The sequence below is a fragment of the Lontra canadensis genome, unplaced genomic scaffold (genome assembly GCF_010015895.1).
Source record: "Lontra canadensis isolate GAN:19392208 unplaced genomic scaffold, GSC_riverotter_1.0 scaffold79, whole genome shotgun sequence".
Classification (NCBI taxonomy): domain Eukaryota; kingdom Metazoa; phylum Chordata; class Mammalia; order Carnivora; family Mustelidae; genus Lontra; species Lontra canadensis.
Genome location: NW_022631073.1, coordinates 2580718 through 2599491, shown reverse-complemented (window position 1 = coordinate 2599491; position 18774 = coordinate 2580718). Strand labels below are relative to the sequence as shown.

General features: G+C 43.3%; 1 protein-coding gene across 1 annotated transcript in view; it reads right to left on the bottom strand.

Annotated features, from left to right (window-relative positions):
* The window catches only part of CUNH10orf143 (chromosome unknown C10orf143 homolog), a 42311-nt gene that overhangs the window by 9027 nt on the left and 14510 nt on the right, over positions 1-18774 (bottom strand). The window contains exons 2-3 of the mRNA XM_032882064.1: positions 4194-4301; positions 4024-4086 (exon numbers count right to left, since the gene is read on the bottom strand). Coding sequence (XP_032737955.1) covers positions 4024-4086; positions 4194-4301 — 171 coding nt within the window. The remainder of the gene's footprint in view (positions 1-4023; positions 4087-4193; positions 4302-18774) is intronic.

The window sequence follows — 18774 nt, the reverse complement described above, 5'->3', positions numbered from 1 at the left end:
GAGCAGCAGAGGCGGTGAGACGGCTCCCTTCGCACCTGCCCGCAGCGCTGGTGAACGGGTTGCTGCCCAGTCAGCTTGGGGGGGTCCGTGAGACCAAACACCTGCTCCGCGCGCTGGCCTCTGAGCGGCAGTTCGCTAGCAGCCCAGGTCCTGACACGCAGGTCGCCCCCGATAACACAGCGAACCCCCGGAGAGCGACACGGAGGGGCCTGACTCTCTTCCAGGCTAACGCCAGGCGGCTCCGAGCTGGGCCGGGGGCTGTCCGCCTCCCAAACGCCGAGCGCGCTGGCCTCAACCTGGAGACCCGGAGGCCCGTGCTTCAGACCGCAACCTTTCTCTTGGACTTGTCCTCTCGTTAGATAATTAAGCCCAAAAGGGTCTAGTCAGAGAGGGACCTAGGGACTCGCACAGGGAGATTAATGTGGCTTCAAGCGCACTAAGGGAGGAAGAGCAGAAAAGCCCCATGGGGGAGGGCGAGGCAACCAGACCCTCCATCCCCAGACAGCCTCAGCCTCCCCCAGGGGCAGGTGGTTGTGGGGGTAGGACCTAGGGAGGCGGTGGCATGGCCCAGGGCCAGGAGCCCAGGCCACCCACAGAGCTGGGACCACGGGGACAAGTGTGCAGGAGCTGGCACCCTGGGGGGAGGGGCAGAGGGAGAGATGCTCCCGCTCCCGGCCGGCCCGCCCCCATACCCCAGCGTCCAGCTCAGAAACCAGAAGCCGAGGAGTCCCCACAACGCAGAGCAGAGCAGAGGCGGGGAAGGTTGCTGAGGAGGAACAGGCAGTTGGCGTCAGGACGACCCGTACACCCTGAGGGCAGCGCCGTCCATGAGGGCTCCTGTGCTCGGAGCTTTGATGTCAGAGACCAGATGCTCTCGAGGACAGTGGCGGGAACCCAGCATCTCCACCTCAGCAAAGGAGGGAAATCTGTCCTTCCTGGAGCCTTCTGCCTTACGCTACCCCTCAGCCCACCGGAGCTTTGCTCGGTTGCTTGGAGAGCTTGCGGAGCCCTGCCAGGTTTCACTTAATGGGTCAGAATCCGCAGAGGACGGCGTGGTCTCCACCCTCCCCGTGGCTGCCGTGGACCCCGTGCCGGGCCGGCCGAGCCAACCCGAGCAGGAAGCAGGGGGCAGGCTGGGCCCAGAGGAGCGAGCACCTGTGATGGATGTGGGGTCCGCGCGGCAGCCAACGGCACTGCTTCTGGGCTCGGGGCCCCAGTGGGGCAGCACAGAGGGGTGGGGCAGACACCCCGGGGCCGGAGCACCACACCTCACCACAAGGACAGCGACGGTCTCCCTGCAGCTGTCAGTCACCTGAGCGGGACGCAGCAGAGCTCAGAGGAGGCAGCTCTGCCCCGGCAGGGACCTCGCAGCAGCCGAAGCTGCGGTCCACGCACAGGCAGCCGGCGCAGACCCTACGGGAGGGGACCACGCGCCAACCTGGAAAGGAGGCGGAGGAGGCCAGCTGAGAAAGGCCCCGCATACCTGTGAAGCCAAGACCCCCCATTCATGAGAAACGGTTCATGTTCAAAATGAGGAAAAGCTCAGGAGGAGAGAGAGAGCCGGTGCTCAGGCACGAAGCTGAGAGCGCGTGAAGATTCCGGGCAGCACCCGCCAGTCGGCTGAGGTCCTGCTCAGTCGGAAGCACACCAGGAAACGAGGTGCAAGGGAGGTGATGGGGGGCACCAAGGGAGGCGATGGGGGGAGCAAGGGAGGTGATGGGGAGAGCACCAAAGGAGGTGATGGGGAACAGGGGAGATGGGGCAGCACAAAGGGAGGTTATGAGGGGGCACCAAGGGAGGTGATGGGGAGAGCACCAAGAGACGTTATGGGGGAGCCAAGGGACATTATAGTGAGAGCAGCACCCAAGCAGCTGAGACTCAAAGGCAGGTTTCCCGTTAGGGTTCCACAGACCCCTTGATACAAACTTTGCTTCTCTTTGACCCCAGGTCACCACCCTGGGTCCGCTCTAGGAAAATGGTACAGGACAGGGCACACTCACGCACATGAGTGCACGTTTGTGAATGGAGCCATGTGTCTAATAAAGTCTTCTGAAATTTGGAATTGCTGCCCATCAGTGATTTACTGTTAAGCACTTCTCCCTGGGATCTCACATTTCTAAAAATACTATTTGCTTTTTATTTAACACTGAACCTTCTGATGTTCCAGAATACAAAAATGGTGTCTTATTATTTTAAAAGCTTAGGAGAGAAACTAGCCATATTATTAGAAAAAGAAGATATATGCAGCTATAGTCTGTTCAAATATCAAGAGGTGTGACTTTTCAAATTCACATTTCAATCTTTATTTACATAAGACTTTTAGAAACAGTGGGTGTAAATATTAAATCACCCAAGCCTGGGTGAAATTTTATTGAGAATAACTACAGATAAAGGGAAACTGATTTTTTAAAGTCAGTTTCTGAAATTTAGATGAAAAGAATATTGAGCACTAAGGGAAAAAATGATGTATTTACCTATCAATGTAGGTTCTCTGCTCACAGATTCATTTCCTATGAAACAGAACAGAGGCAAGCTTGGGGAGTTACAAAGGAAGGAAAAATCCTAATCAAATAGAAACTGTTGTTCAAACAGAATATTAGCTAAAATGATCCAATCAGGTGCTTGAGCCAAATTTTTTTTTCTTTAAGCCATTCATGGCAGAACACAGCATCTCAGAGCATTAAGAATGCATAAGACGTTCCAAGTGTCAGCCCACCAGATGGGGGATTTGAGAGATACATTCCATGGAAATGGGATGAGAACAAAGAAGGTTACCAGTTAGTCACCAGTATTAACATAATTTACTCATAATGGGGCCACATTTCTCAAGGTAAACGTTATGTATTTGTATTCCTGGGCATGTGTGCCTGTTACAGGAATCGACCCAAAATACAGTAAGTTCTAATCACCAGATCTCTGACTTCACTATTGTTCAGGATTATAGCATGGAATGCAGCGTAACATGCAGAAATTCTCCTGAAAATAAGAGTACGAAAAGCACACCTTCACGGAATGAGTTGGACACTAAGCTTTGTTTTCCTATTTCTACAACGACTTCAGACGATCGGCAGTTCATGTGGGCCATAACTGACACAGCGCTAGGTCTTCAATTAAAACAAAATCCATGCCTCTCACTGTAAAACATGTAAAACCCGGCAGCCTGCGGTATGCCCATTCAAAATCTTACGATGGATCAACCCAATCTTTTGCTGACCAAAACAGAGCAATACAATTCTCTAAACCCTGTAGAGGGAAATCTAAGAAACACTCACGTGTACAGAGATACGCACCCCAGTTTCTAAACACACACACACACACACACACACACACACACACACTCTTCTCCTGGTTTCTACGTGGCAATTAAACGTAATTCTATTTTATTCCAATATTAACATTCTAAGTCTAAAATATAAAAAAAAAAATTACAGAGGTTACCAAGGACATTAACTTGTTCTTAGAATAAGCACAAAATTAATAACAATTGTACTATTATGCTTGTGTGTGCTTTACAGTACTCTGACCAACAAAGGAAACTGAGATTCTGACTCCAGCCATTGTAGACCTCTTTACGTTGAATTAATGGTGTGAACACTGCATTTCTCCTCCTGAAATCTGCAGTTTCTGTGAAGTTTATGGGAACACCAAAGAAAGTTTAACCAGGGAAGGGAGAAAACAACGTCCATTCCTATTTTTATAATTAACTGAGGTCAGGGCTTCGCTCCAACATGCCCTCAAATGATCTCTATTAACTGTATCCAGTGGCCTGTTCCCTTCCCTGAACCCTGTGTTGATTAAAGATTTTAAGTGCATTTTCATTTCTATTTCCAATCTGAAGCTGGAAACAAATCAGTTTGCACCCCAGCAGAATGCCAAGAAAGGCTTAAATCAATCTGCACCTTTTTATTTATATCCCTCATTCCTTAGAAATGTAATTGCCATTTTTATTAACTTTGTTTTATGGATCTAATATTTACGAACAAGTCTGTCTTCTATGTCACACAAGAAGGTTAATGCACTTACAGACTCCCCCGCAATACATCTCGGGCAAGGCTGGGCCGAGCTCCCTCCACCGTTGTGAGGAATCTAGTCAACAAATCAGAGCCGCAGACGCATCAGAACAGGGACTATTTACACTTTTTGTTAAAATATTTAAATGGGTCACAGCTGGCTTGGTGGGAACAGGAACCTACCCCGAGACATGGCCGCCCCTCATCACTCCAGGACACCAGGGCGCTGAGGTTTGTGGGGGGGCAGGCCCACTCCGGCCCGGCTGCTTCTCCTCTCCTGCATGCCCGTTTCTGAAAGACACGAAGCGTCACTCGAGGCGGCTCCGGGAGCGCGGGGCACTAACTGGCTCTGCCTTCTGCGGACTTCGGCGGCAAACAGAGACCCCTGCGCAGTTGCAGGGCTTACAGGGCGTCTGAGGGGTGATTTTAAACATCGTCTTTCAGGAACCCGTTCCATCAATTACATTTAACTTCATTATTTCTAGCACTGTTTGGTGTTTACTTGGCTTTATGGATTTAAAATAGACATTTTAAACAATTTTGCTCAAAACTCTTATATTAAACTCTTGTGACTGGTTTATTGATATTGAAAATATACAAAATCGATCCATTTTGAACTGGAAACTAGTTACATACTTTAACACATTTTGCCTAGTTCCGAGTTCCATACTTTCCTAATACAATATGAATAATTCACAGGGGGATAATTCTTTGTTTCACTGACACTGAAGAGCAAATTAATTTTACTTATTTTCAGGTTGCACACATGCTCTGTAACTGACAACCTCCGGGAAAGATAGCATTTGGTTTTTGCTTCCCCATGAACTAAAGAAGATAAATTACAAAAGCAATCCTCTAACACTAAAGGAAAAAAAAATTCACTCTCAAAATCCCAAGACTTCGTGCATTTTGTGCACAACTTTGTGTTCAGCAACACAAAGTTGAGAACCAGGAAGAGTTTTGCAAAGGGTGGTGAAGTCCATCCCTTATCCCCAGGGCCAGCCTGCAGACTCTGCTGCTGGACAGCTCCCACCAGGTCAGAAAACAAAGCCCTCACACCGGCTCACTCTGCTTCTCTGGTCTCTTGCAAACCATCATCATGGTTTCCACCCAATTTGTTTCTTATCTGTACTATTACTTGTGTTTTCTAAACTGCCTTTTTTTTTTTTTAAACTCAATGGATTTATTCAATACAGGAGCCTTATATCATGGGTTTACTGTTCTCTAACATGTCTTAAAAGATTACAGGGAAATTTTGAAATTAAACCAGAAAATGCTGAACTCTGAGCCCCTCAGCCCACCAAGAAGAATTTCTTGGGTGAGTGCTTGACCTCTGGATGGCTGAAGACAAGACTGGCTACACAGTCACTGACTTCCTTATGGTTCCCCAAATGAAACTACAAATTCTACATCAAACCACACACCGGGCATAATGAAGCCAGAGAATGTGAAATATGAAGAAAAGGGTAGGAGAAAAGCCACCGGGTCCTGGTGGGGGCCACGTAGGCCCCCACCTCACACGTGCTGTCATAAGCTCCAGGGAGCCAGGGCAGAAGGAAAGACCGCCGGACAGAGAGGAGCACCGAGAAGGATGAAAAGTCCACATGAACATGAAGACGTTCTGACGTGCCTGAGCGCCTGCATCAGCCCACACGCAGCGTTAAGGGGACAGACACCATTTACAGAGGCATTCCCGGGAAGACAACAGGCAAAAGGGGAAGGGAGAAGTACCTTTTGGCAACTGAGTGGTGAAGCTAAAAGAGGAAGAGGAAAAGCGTGCGGTTGTAGGAGTAAAGAGGAAATAGCATCAGATTCACCCCGGCCCGTCCTCACCAAAGCCAAGCAGCCGGCTAACAGCTACCACAGCGTCACCTGCACTTGGCCACACCAAACGAAGAGGCTGCCGCCAGACTTGCGATCTTTTACCAGAGAAACGTCCTCCTGAAAACCACCGCAAGTCAAAACAAAATTGGAATTTACACTCCCAAAACATAATTAAACATATTCAAACATTTGAGGATATGAAAAACCACCCTGAATTAGAAATGCAGAATTAAAAACAGAAAAGGACAAAAACGGAGAGAGCAAGGGATTGGTAAGTGGACTCAGGATAGTAATGGAAGGAAAATAAAATTATCTCAGAAGTAAGGAATTGATTACAGAGCATCCAAGAAGAATAAATTCAAAAAATTAACAAAGGGCATTGAGGAAAGACAGGATCTCAACCAAGAGGAGGACAGCGATAGAAGGACTGGAAAAGGGGAGGAAAGCAAAAACAATACAGCAAAGCTAACATTTAACTCTGTAAGAAAATTCCCAGAATAGAAAAAGGCCCAAATCTTCAAAGGAAAGGGCTCACAGGGTACCTGGGAAAAATGACTCAGAAGCATCGACTCTGAGACGCCTCCCAATGAAACAAGGAATTTCAAAGGAAAGGACAAAGTCCTCAGGGCCGGAGGGCAACAACCAATGACTCTGCAGAGGAAGCAAGCTGGCAGGCGACTTCTCAGAACCAACACACATGCACCCCAACGAGGCAGCAACATTTTTTTAAATTCAATGAAAGTATGAACCAAGACTTTTAAATCCAGCCAGCCATCCTTCAATTACCAAGCCCACAGAAATGCAGTCTTTAACAACGTGAATTTGGAGAGGAGGACACCCAGTCAGCCTTTATTGAGGACTCTTATGGGAGGGTAAGCTTCACCTGCCCCAGTGATGACTGGGAGCTACAGCAGAAGGATTTAGGAGACACATGTAAAAATACTTAGATGTACGTTAGGCCAGAATAAAGGTGCAATGAAGCTGAAAGACCCATGTGCAAATATGACACACAGTGACAAAACAGAAGTAATTCAACTAAAAAATGTGAGATGAAGGAAGAGGTAAAGAGCAAAAACTTTGAGTAATGCACAGGTAATTACTGCGTAAGCAACAGGTGTGCACTGAAGAATGTGAGAAAAAACCAAATCAGACAATAAAGAGTTCAACAAAACAGGTTACTAAGGACATAGAAATAGGTTTATATACATAGGTAATGACTAGAAAATACAAATCTCTCTAAATCCAAAATCAAAAATATAAAAGTGAAGAATACAGATCTTATAAAGGAATTGCAAATACAACAAAATATGCACATTATAAAATATTCGGATAGAGTTGCAAGCAAATCATCAGTCATGTCAATAAATATTAATGGCCTTAATTTACCTATTTAAAGAAAAAGGTTTTTAATTGGGCTCACAGAACAAGACCCAAATGAACCCTGTATACAAGAGGGACACCTAAAATAAAGTCCTTCAGAATGGCCAAAGAGCAAAAGAATGAATGAAGGTAAATGAAACAAAGAGAGAGACATAGGCAAGTAGAATTCAAGTCCCAAAGGGTTAAATACAAGAGGATATATTTAATGTTAAAGCCACAGTTTGCAAAAAAGACAGTAACACTCATGAACATCTATACAACCAAGTCACACAACCACCACCTTGGGGGGCCCGTGTGGCTCAGTCTGTGATCTCAGGGTCCTGGGATGAAGCCCCACATCGGGCTCCCTGCTCAGTGGGGAGTCTGCTTCTCCCTCTCCCTCTATGCTTTCCCTCTTTCTTTCTCTCAAATAAATAAAATCTAAAAAACAAAACAAAAAAAAACACACCACCTTTACAAAGCAAAGGTGACAGGATATGCAAGGAGAGGCACGTAGGCATGGACGAAAAACAGGAGCTCAAATACACCATTCTCCATTCAAGGCAGAGCAAGTGCACGAGGAAGAAGTATGAAGACAGATGGAAGCCACAGCAACAACCAAGGCAGAGCTTATAATATACAGTAAAGTCCACACCCTGATAATATAGAAAACATATTTTTCTCAAGAATCTATAGCACATTCCCTACAAATGGTCATATATTAGGTCACAAAGAAAACATCAACCATTTCCATAATGTAGAAATACTCCAAACGCTTTCTGATCACAATGCAATAAAAGTATACATTATAAAAAACAACAAAAAAACCCAGAAAGTCATTTCCACTTGGATATTTAAAAAAATCTATCATTGACATTTAGTGAAAGACTAATAAATACAAACTAAAAGTATAGAATTTTTAAAAATAATTACACAGACAAGGATGCCCACTCTCACCACTCTTGTTCAACATAGTATTAGAAGTGCTAGCAACAGCAATCAGACAACAAAGAGAAATAAAAGGTATCCAAATTGGCAATGAAGAGGTCAAACTCTCTCTCTTCGCAGATGACATGATTCTTTATATGGAAAACTCAAAAGACTCCACCCCCAAATTACTAGAACTCATACAGCAATTCAGTAACGTGGCAGGATACAAAGTCAATGTACAGAAATCAGTGGCTTTCTTATACACTAACAATGAAAATTCAGAAAGGGAAATTAGAGAATCGATTCCATTTACTATAGCACCAAGAACCATAAGATACCTGGGAATAAACCTAACCAAAGAGGTAAAGGATCTGTACTTGAGGAACTACAGAACACTCATGAAAGAAATTGAAGAAGACACAAGAAGATGGAAGACCATTCCATGCTCTTGGATCGGAAGAATAAACATTTTTAAAATGTCTATACTGCCTAGAGCAATCTATACTTTTAATGCCATTCCGATAAAAATTCCACTGGTATTTTTCAAAGAGCTGGAGCAAATAATCCAAAAATTTGTAGGGAATCAGAAGAGACCCCGAATCGCTAAGGAAATATTGAAAAACAAAAATAAAACTGGGGGCATCACGGTACCTGATTTCAAACTTTACTACAAAGCTATGATCACCAAGACAGCATGGTGCTGGCATAAAAACAGACACATAGACTAGTGGAACAGAGTAGAGAGCCCAGATATGGACCCTCAACTCTATGGTCAGTTAATCTTCGACAAAGCAGGAAAAAATATACAGTGGAAAAAAGACAGTCTCTTCAATAAATGGTGCTGGAAAACTGGACAGCTATATGTAGAAGAATGAAACTCGACCATTCTCTTACACCGTACACAAAGATAAACTCAAAATGGATAAAAGACCTCAACGTGAGACAGGAATCCATCAGAATCCTAGAGGAGAACATAGGCAGTAATCTCTTCGATATCAGCCACAGCAACTTCTTTCAAGATATGTCTCCAAAGGCAAAGGAAACAAAAGCAAAAATAAACTTTTGGGACTTCATCAAAATAATTACACAGAAAACACAGAATCTATGGGATGCATTTAAAGCAGTAATCAGAGAAAAATTCATAATAATATTTTTATCAATAAAAATGAAAAAAATGACATTAATCAACCAACATGCCTTAGCTTGTTAGTACCCCAAAACAAAATGTAAGGAAGAAACAATGGAGGGAAAAGCTGACTAATGAGGGGAGGTTTTCTACTAAAAACAGCAAAGCTAACTAGTAATTAATTCTAAGTTTTATGGTTTTTTGCAGGGCTGGGGATGGGAATTAACAAAGCAGACAATCTACCAGCTATTTGATCAAGAAAAAAAGGAAGAAAGAACAAATACGGAGAATAAGAAATGACACAGGGTAAATGACCAGTGAAACAAGAAATTTTAAAAATCTGAAGAGACTCCTTTGTAGACCTCCATGCAACAGACTCGAACACGTTGCTGGCAGGGACAGCTCCCCAAGGAAGCTCAGACGGCCACGACCGAGACTGACCCCACCGCGGTCAGAGAGCCAAACCAATGAAAGTCAGAGAAGACAAAGTTCCCCAAGGAACATCAGGCCAGAGAGCTTCACAGGGGGTTCTAGCAAAGGCTGAAGACCAGAGAGTTCCAGTGTTCTACATAAACTGCTCCAGAGCACTGATGGGGATGGAGAAGTCCCCAAGTCCTTTTACGAAGCAAGAGTAATACTGATACACCAGGCAAAGAAGAACAAAGAAAGAAAACCATGACCAGTATCCCTCATGAATATCAATGCACAAATATTAAATAAAACATTAACAAACGGAATCTAACACCACAGGAAGAAGCCACATACCATGACCAAGTAGGATTTTTTCCAGAAATGAAAGTTGGGTTCAATATTAGGAAATCCGTTTTCATTCCTCGTTTTAATAAACCTAAGAAAAAGATGTATGATGATCTACCCAAATACTGAAAAATGCTTTGACAAAACTTAAAACCCCTTTATAAAATTTACAGGAAACAGAAATTGAGAGTTATATTATTAGCATGATAAAATATACATACTTTATTCCTAATGAGAGTATCTTATTTAATGGGAAAAGACTAGTGGCATTTCCACTAAAATCAAGGCAAGGATGTCCAGTCTCCATTTCTGCTTACCACCATCCTACCCTAAAGGCATTACATTACCCTAAATAATTACGAAAGATAAATCAAGCGGAGGCATAAGAATGGGCAAGAAGTAAAACTATCATTATTTGCAGATATATCTGGAAACCCCCAGAGAATCTGGATAGATATAGATATATATCTATATATCTATATCTATCCAGATATATATATCTGGAAACCCCCAGAGAATCAATGATAAAACTAACCCAAACAATGAAAGAATCAATTGACTAGTAGGACACAAAGTTAATATACAAAAATTGCCTTGAAATATAAAATAATAAGTAGTTAGAGACCATCCCATTTCAGATCATTATAACAAGGAAGACTAAATGTTTAGGAATAAGTTTAATAGGAACTGCACTCAACCTGTATAAGGGGAATGTAAAACATTCTTGCAAGACATGAAAGTAGAAATGAACAAATGAAAAAGCATCTCCTATTGTTGGTTAGGATGACTGAACATTAGAAAGAGGACAGTTGCCCCTAAGTTAATTTATCAAGTCAATGTAACGCCAGTAAAAACACCAACACACTACGGTGTAGACTTACATGGGTTGGTAATAAGGGTCATATGGAAAAACAAACACACAAGAATGGCCAAGAAAGGGGCACCTGGGTGGTTCAGTGGGTGAAGCCTCTGCCTTTGGCTCAGGTCATGATCCCAGGGTCCTGGGATCGAGCCCCACGTCGGGCTTTCTGCTCGGCAGGGAGCCTGCTTCCTCCTCTTTCTCTGCCTGCCTCTCTGCCTACTTGTGAGCTCTGTCTGTCAAATAAATAAATAAAATATTTAAAATAATTAATTAATTAATTAATTTTAAAAAAAGGGTGGAGCCGGTGACAGACAAATGGGACTGAATACGAAGTGCAGAAATAAGCCTGAATGTACACAGAGCTCTGCCATCACAAGTCACTGGGATAAAGATGGGCCTTTTAATCCATGGCGCCGGGACAGCGGGGTAGCCATTTGAAAAAAGATGAAATCAGATGTGTGTTTTGTATCGTATGTACAAATGACCCTCAGGTGGACTAAGGGCCTAAAAATATAAGAAAATGAAACCCCAGAATTCCTAGAAGAAAACAGGGGCGAGGTGTTGGTACAGACAGACTTTCTCACTGTGACTCCATACCCAGAAGCAATGAAACAAACACTGATGAATTTGACTACATAGAAATAAAAATGTCTACAGGGCAAAACGAAACAAAACAAAGCAAACGGTGCCCTCGACTGCACAGAATATAACTGACAAACTGGAGGAAGTATTTACAGCCTGTACCACAGGAAAAGGGCCACTCCCCTTAATATATGAAACTCTCCTAGAAAATGAGGGACAAAGAACCAAACACACAAAAGAAACATGGAAAAAAGCCATGAAGAGACAATTAACAAGGAGTTTACAAGTCCAAGCTCACTCACACTTAGAGGAGAGCACACGAGAAGACCCCACATGGCACCCCGCATCTATCAGACCGGCCACGGCCGAGATGGGACGCGGACTCTGTTGGAGGCTGTAGGGAAACGGGCCATCCTGCACTGCAAATTGTGCAGGAGACTGGTGCTACCTAACAAAAGCTATAAACAGACTTTTTAACCCAGAAATTACACCTATAGGAACTTACCCAACAGGCACACCTACGACAATATGGGAAAAAAGGCTGCACAGGGTTATCCACTGTAGCCCTGGTTAAGCGGGAAGATCCCGGAAACCACCTCAGTAGGCACGGGCACAAGAGCAGCTGGAGAAGCAGCTGGAGAAGCAGCTGGAGAAGCAGCTGGAGAAGCAGCTGGAGAAGCAGCTGGAGAAGCAGCTGAGAAGCGCGGTGCAGCTCAGCAGCGTGGCTCCAGGCAGCTGCAAAAACCAGGGGAAGACCTGTGCGGACCAGCTTGTGGTGATTCCCGAGACTTGCAGTGACGGGACAAAGTGCAGAAGAAGAAGAGAATGCAAGAAGGGGGATGAGCTTCTGCCTGGGCCGGAGGTGCCAGACAGCTGCCGGGGCGGAAGCGGGAGTCCGGCGGAGCCCCCGGTCCCCAAGACCACCAGTCTGAGCATCTGCCAGTTGATGTCGCAACACTGCGGCCAGCGATTTCCAGATTTTCACATTTACCTCAGAGAATCCTGGATCACTTCCCCACAGATTGACATCCCGGAATCCTAAGGAAGACCAAGACTCCTAACATTCAGCCAAGTTCCCCAGTTCTTTAATTTGCGTTAGAAACACAGCTTTCGGCTTTAACAACGGGGAGGAGTCAAGATGGTGGAGAAGTAGCGGCTGAGATGGCATCAGGTCGCAGGAGATCAGCTACATAGTCCTCAGACCATTCGGAACACCTACAAATCCAACAGGACATCGAAGAGAAGAAGAGCAGCAACTCTAGAAATAGAAAATCGACCACTTTCTGAAAGGGAGGACCAGCGGAGAAGTGAATCCAAAACGACGGAAGATAGACCGCGGGGGGAGGGGCCAGCTCCCGGCCAGCGGCGGAGCCACGGAGCACAAAATGGGGACTTCTAAAAGTCTGCTCCACGGAGGGACGTCACTTCAGAGGCTAAACCGGGGTGAAGCCCACGCAGGGACAGCGTGGCCTCGGGTCCTGCGGGGTCACAGAAGATCGGGGGTGTCTGAGTGCCGCAGAGCTCGCAGGTATTAGAGCGGGGAAGCCGGCTACAGAGACGGAGCCGAGGAGTGAGCTCACAGCTCGGGCTTACCTTAAACTCTGATCTGTGGCACAGTCAGGCCACTGCTCTATGAGCAGGGACCCCACAAGTGGTGGATCCGGGGACACCTGCCTGCAAGAGCAGCAGGGATCTGCTGGGTTTGGAGACTCCAGATGGGGCTGTGTGCCAGAGACAGAGACGCAGGTCACAGGCTGGGGGAGCTCAGAGCATGGCCAGAGGCCAGGGAGACAGGACTGACTGAGCGCTTTTCTCCAAGGGCGCACTGAGGAGTGGGGCCCCGAGCTTTCTGCTCCTCCGGCCGGAGACTGGGCAGCCGCCATCTTCATTCCCGTCCTCCGGACTCTACGGAAAGCGCTCAGGGAACAAAAGCTCTGAGAGCGAACCCGAGCGGATTACTTAGCTCAGCCCAGGGCAAGGGCGGTGCAATTCCCCTTCGGGCAAAGACACTTGAGAATCACTACAACAGGCCAGAAGATCAGCAAGAACATCCAGCCAAGACCAAACTCACTGATCAAGAAGAGCAGAATTCAAGAGGAGGAGAAAGCAAAGCATAGAATTCATGGCTTTCTCCCCATGAGTCCCTCGTCTTGCAAAGTTAATTAAATTTTTTGAATTTTTTTCTTATTCTAATTGTTTAAACGTTTCCTCTTTCCTCTTTTAACATTTTTTAACTAGTTTATCTTAACAATACCTTTCATTAAAAAAAAAAATCTTTTTGAACCTTCATTATTATAGTCCTATTTTATCCTTCATTGTATCTAATTTTGTTTTTTGTATTCACATAGGGTTTTTGCTTCTAAAAAAAATGTGGGATACAACTTCTTCTAATAGATCAAATATACCCTAAATCTAGCACAGGGCTTTGTTCTAGTCTCCAGCCTGAGCAAATTCTCTCCACTTTTCTTTTTCTTTCTTTTCCCAACCAACTTATCGACTCCTTTTTTAGAATTTTTTTTAAATTTTTCATCTTTATAGTCACATTTCATCCCTTCATTGTGTTTACCCTTATTGTGTGTATGTGTATCTATATCTATGTATACAAAAGTTTTTCTTTCTTTAAAATTTTGGGAGGTGGTTTCTTCTAAGAGACCAAAATACTCCCAAAGTTAAGTGGGTGGCTCTGTTCTACTCACCAGTCTAATATATATATTTTCTTTTTTTTTTCTTTTTCTTAATTTTTTTTTCTTAATTTTTTTTTTCTGAACTTCTTTTTACCCCTTTCCTTCCCCCCATGATTTGGAGTCTCTTCTGATTTGGTTAACACACATTTTCCTGGGGTCTTTGCCACCCTTTTAGTATTTTATTCTCTCCTTTATTCTTATCTGGATAAAATGACAAGGCAGAAAAACTCACCACAAAGAGAACAAGAGGCAGTACTGAAGGCTAGGGACCTAATCAATACGGACATTGGTAATATGTCCAATCTAGAGTTCAGAATGATGATTCTCAAGGTGCTAGCTGGGCTTGAAAAAGGCATAGAAGGTATTAGAGAAACCATGTCTGGAGAAATAAAAGCCCTTTCTGGAGAAATAAAAGAACTAAAATCTTACCAAGCTGAAATCAAAAAAGCTATTAATGAAGTACAATAAAAAATGGAGGCTCTTACTGCTAGGATAAATGAGGCAGAAGAGAAAATGAAGCTGAGCAAAAGAGAGACAACTACTGGACCATGAGGGGAGAATTCGAGAGATAAGTGATACCATAAGATGAAATAATATTAAAATAATTGGGATTCCAGAAGAAAAAGAAGAGAGAAGGGAACAGAAGGTATATTGGAGAGAATTTCCCTAATATGGCAAAGGGAACAAGCATCAAAATCCAGGAGGCGCAGAGAAACCCCCTCAAAATCAATAAGAATAGGTCCACACCCCGTCATCTAATAGTAAAATTTACAAGTCTTAGTGACAAAGAGAAAATCCTGAAAGCAGGCCAGGACAAGAAGTCTGTAACATACAATGGTAAAAATATTAGATTGGCAGGAGACGTATCCACAGAGACCTGGCAGCCTGCCAGGAAAGGACTGGCATGATATATTCAGAGCACTGAATGTGAAAAACATGCAGCCAAGAATACTATATCCAGCTAGGCTACCATTGAAAATAGAAGGAGAGATAAAAAGCTTCCAGGACAAACAAAAAATAAAAGAATTTGCAAACACCAAAACCAGCCCTACAGGAAATATTGAAAGGGATCCTCTAAGCAAAAGAGAGAGCCTAAAAGTAGTAGACCAGAAAGGGACAGAGACAATATACAGTAGTAGTCACCTTACAGGCAATACAATGGCACTAAATTCATATCTCTCAATAGTTACCCTAAATGTAAATGGGCTAAATGCCCCAATCAAAAGACACATGGTATCTGAATGGATAAAAAAAAACAAAACCCATCAATATGCTGTCTACAAGAAACTCATTTTAGACCCAAAGACACCTCCAGATTTAAAGTGAGTGGGTGGGGGCACCTTGGTGGCTCAGTGGGTTAAGCCCCTCCCTTCGGCTCAGGTCATGATCTCAGGGTCCTGGGATGAAGCCCCACATTGGGCTTGCTGCACAGCAGGGAGCCTGCTTCCCCATCTCTCTCTCCCTCTGCCTGCCTCTCTGCCTACTTGTGATCCCTCTCTGTCAAATAAATAAGTAAAATCTTTTAAAAAATAAAAAATTAAAAAATGAAGTGAGGGGGTGGAAAACACTTTACCATGCCAATGGACATCAAAAGAAAGCTGGGGTGGCAATCCTTATATCAGATCAATTAGATTTTAAGCCAAAGACTATAATAAGAGATGAGGAAGGACACTGTATCATACTCAAACGGTCTGTCCAACAAGAAGATCTAACAATTTTAAATATCTATGCCCCTAACATGGGAGCAGCCAACTACATAAACCAATTAATAACAAAATCAAAGAAACACATCAACAACAATACAATAATAGTAGGGGACTTTAACACTCCCCTCACTGAAATGGACAGATCATTCAAGCAAAAGATCAACAAGGAAATCAAGGCCTTAAATGACACACTGGACCAGGTGGATATCACAGATGTATTCAGAACATTTCATCCCAAAGCAAAAGAATACACATTTTTCTCTAGTGCACATGGAACATTCTCCAGAATAGATCACATCCTGGGTCACAAATCAGATCTCAACTGGTACCAAAAGATTAGGATCATTCCTTGCATATTTTCAGACCAAAATGCTCTGAAATTGGAACTTAATGACAAGAGAAAATTTGGAAAGAACCCAAATACATGGAAGCTAAAGAGCATCCCACAAGAATGAATGGGTCAACCAGGAAATTAAAGAAGAATTTAAAATAATTCATGGAAACAAATGATAATGAAAACAGAACGGTTCAAAATCTGTGGGACACAGCAAAGGTGGTCCTGAGAGGAAAATATATACCAATACAAGACTTTCTCGCGAAACAAGAAAGGTCTCAAATACACAACCTAATCCTACACCTAAAGGAGCTGAAGAAAGAACAACAAAGAAAGTCTAAACCCAGCAGGAGAAGAGAAATAACAAAGATCACAGCAGAAATCAATGAAATAGAAACCAAAAAAAAAAAAAAAAAAAAAAACCAATAGAACAAATCAACAAAACTAGGAGCTGGTTCTTTGAAAGAATTAATAAGATTGATAAACCCCTGGCCAAACTTATCAAAAAGAAAAGAGAAAGAACCCAAATAAATAAGATCATGAATGAAAGAGGAGAGATCACACCAACACCAAAGAAATACAAACAATTATAAGAACATATTATGAGCAACTATTCGCCAGCAAATTTGACAATCCGGAAGAAACGGACGCATTCCTAGAGACATATAAACTACCAGAACTGAACCAGGAAGAAATAGAAAATCTGAACAGACCCATAACCAGTAAGGAGATTGAAACAGTCATCAAAAATCTCCCAACAAACAAGAGCCCAGGGCCAGACGGCTTCCCAGGGGAATTCTACCAAACATTTAAAGAAGAACTAATTCCTATTCTCCTGAAACTGTTCCAAAAAATAGAAATGAAAGAAAAACTTCCAAACTCATTTTATGAGGCCAGCATTACCTTGATCCCAAAACCAGACAAAGATCCCATCAAGAAAAAGAATTACGGACCAATATCCTGGATGAACACAGATGCAAAAATTCTCACCGAATACTAGCCAATAGGATCCAACAGTACTTTAAAAGGATTATTCACCGCGACCACATGGGATTTATCCCAGGACTGCAAGGTTGATTCAATATCCGCAAATCAATCAATGTGACACAGTACATTAATGAAGAAAACAGGGTGCCTGGGTGGTTTAATTGGTTGGGTGATTGCCTTCAGCTCAGGTCATGATCCTGGAGTCCCAGGATCAAGTCCCACATCGGGCTCCCAGCTCCATGGGGAGTCTGCTTCTCTCTCTGACCTTCTCCCCTCTCATGCTCTCTCTCACTCTCTCAAAAAAAAAAAAAAAAAAAAAAAAAAGGAACAAGAACCATATGATACTCTCAATAGATGCTAAAAAAGCATTTGACAAAGTACAGCAACCTTTCCTGATCAAAACTCTTCAAAGTGTAGGGATAGAGGGTACATACCTCAATATCATCAAAACCATCTAAGAAAAACCCACCGTGAATATCATTCTCAATGGGGGAAAACTGAGAGCTTTTCCACTAAGGTCAAAAACATGGCAGGGATGTCCATTATCACCACTGCTATTCAACATAATACTAGAAGTTCTAGCCTCAGCAATCAGACAACAAAAAGAAATTAAAGGCATCCAAATTGGCAAAGAAGAAGTCAAACTCTCACTCTTTGCAGATGACATGATATTTTATGTGGAAAACCCAAAAGACTCCACTCCACTTGTACAGGAATTCAGTAAAGTGTCAGGATATAAAATCAATGCACAGAAATCAGTTGCATTTCTCTACACCAACAGCAAGACAGAAGAAAAAGAAATTAAGGAGTCAATCCCATTTATAATTGCACCCAAACCCATAAGATACCTAGGAATAAACCTAACCAAAGAGGCAAAGAATCTGTATGCAGAAAATTATAAAGTACTCATAAAAGAAACTGAGGAAGACACAAAGAAATTTAAAAATGTTCCATGCTCATGGATTGGAAGAACAAATATTGTGCAAATGTCTATGCTACCTAAAGCAATCTACACATTTAGTGCAATCCCTATCAAAATCCCATCAATTTTTTTCCAAAGAAATGGAACAAATAATCCTAAAATTTATATGGAACCAGAAAAGACCCCGAATAGCCAGAGGAATATTGGAAAAAGAAAGCCAAAGTTGGTGGCATCACAATTCCGGACTTCAAGCTCTATTACAAAGCTGTCATCATCAAGACAGCATGGTACTGGCACAAAAACAGACACATAGATCAATGGAACAGAATAGAGAGCCCAGAAATAGACCCTCAACCCTATGGTCAACTAATCTTCGACAAAGCAGGAAAGAATGTCCAGTGGAAAAAAGACAGTCTCATATGATCTCCCTGATATGAGGAAGTTGAGAGGCAACATGGGGTTTGGGGGTCAGGAAAAGAATAAATGAAACAAGATGGGATCTGGAAGGAGACAAACAGTAAGACACTCTTTATCTCACAAAACAAACTGAGGGTGCTGGGGGGAAGGGGGGTCAGGAGAGGGTGGTGGGGTTATGGACATTGGGGAAGGGATATGCTACGGTGAGTGCTGTGAAGTGTGCACACCTGGCAATTCACAGACCTGTACCCCTGGGGCTAATACATTATACGTTA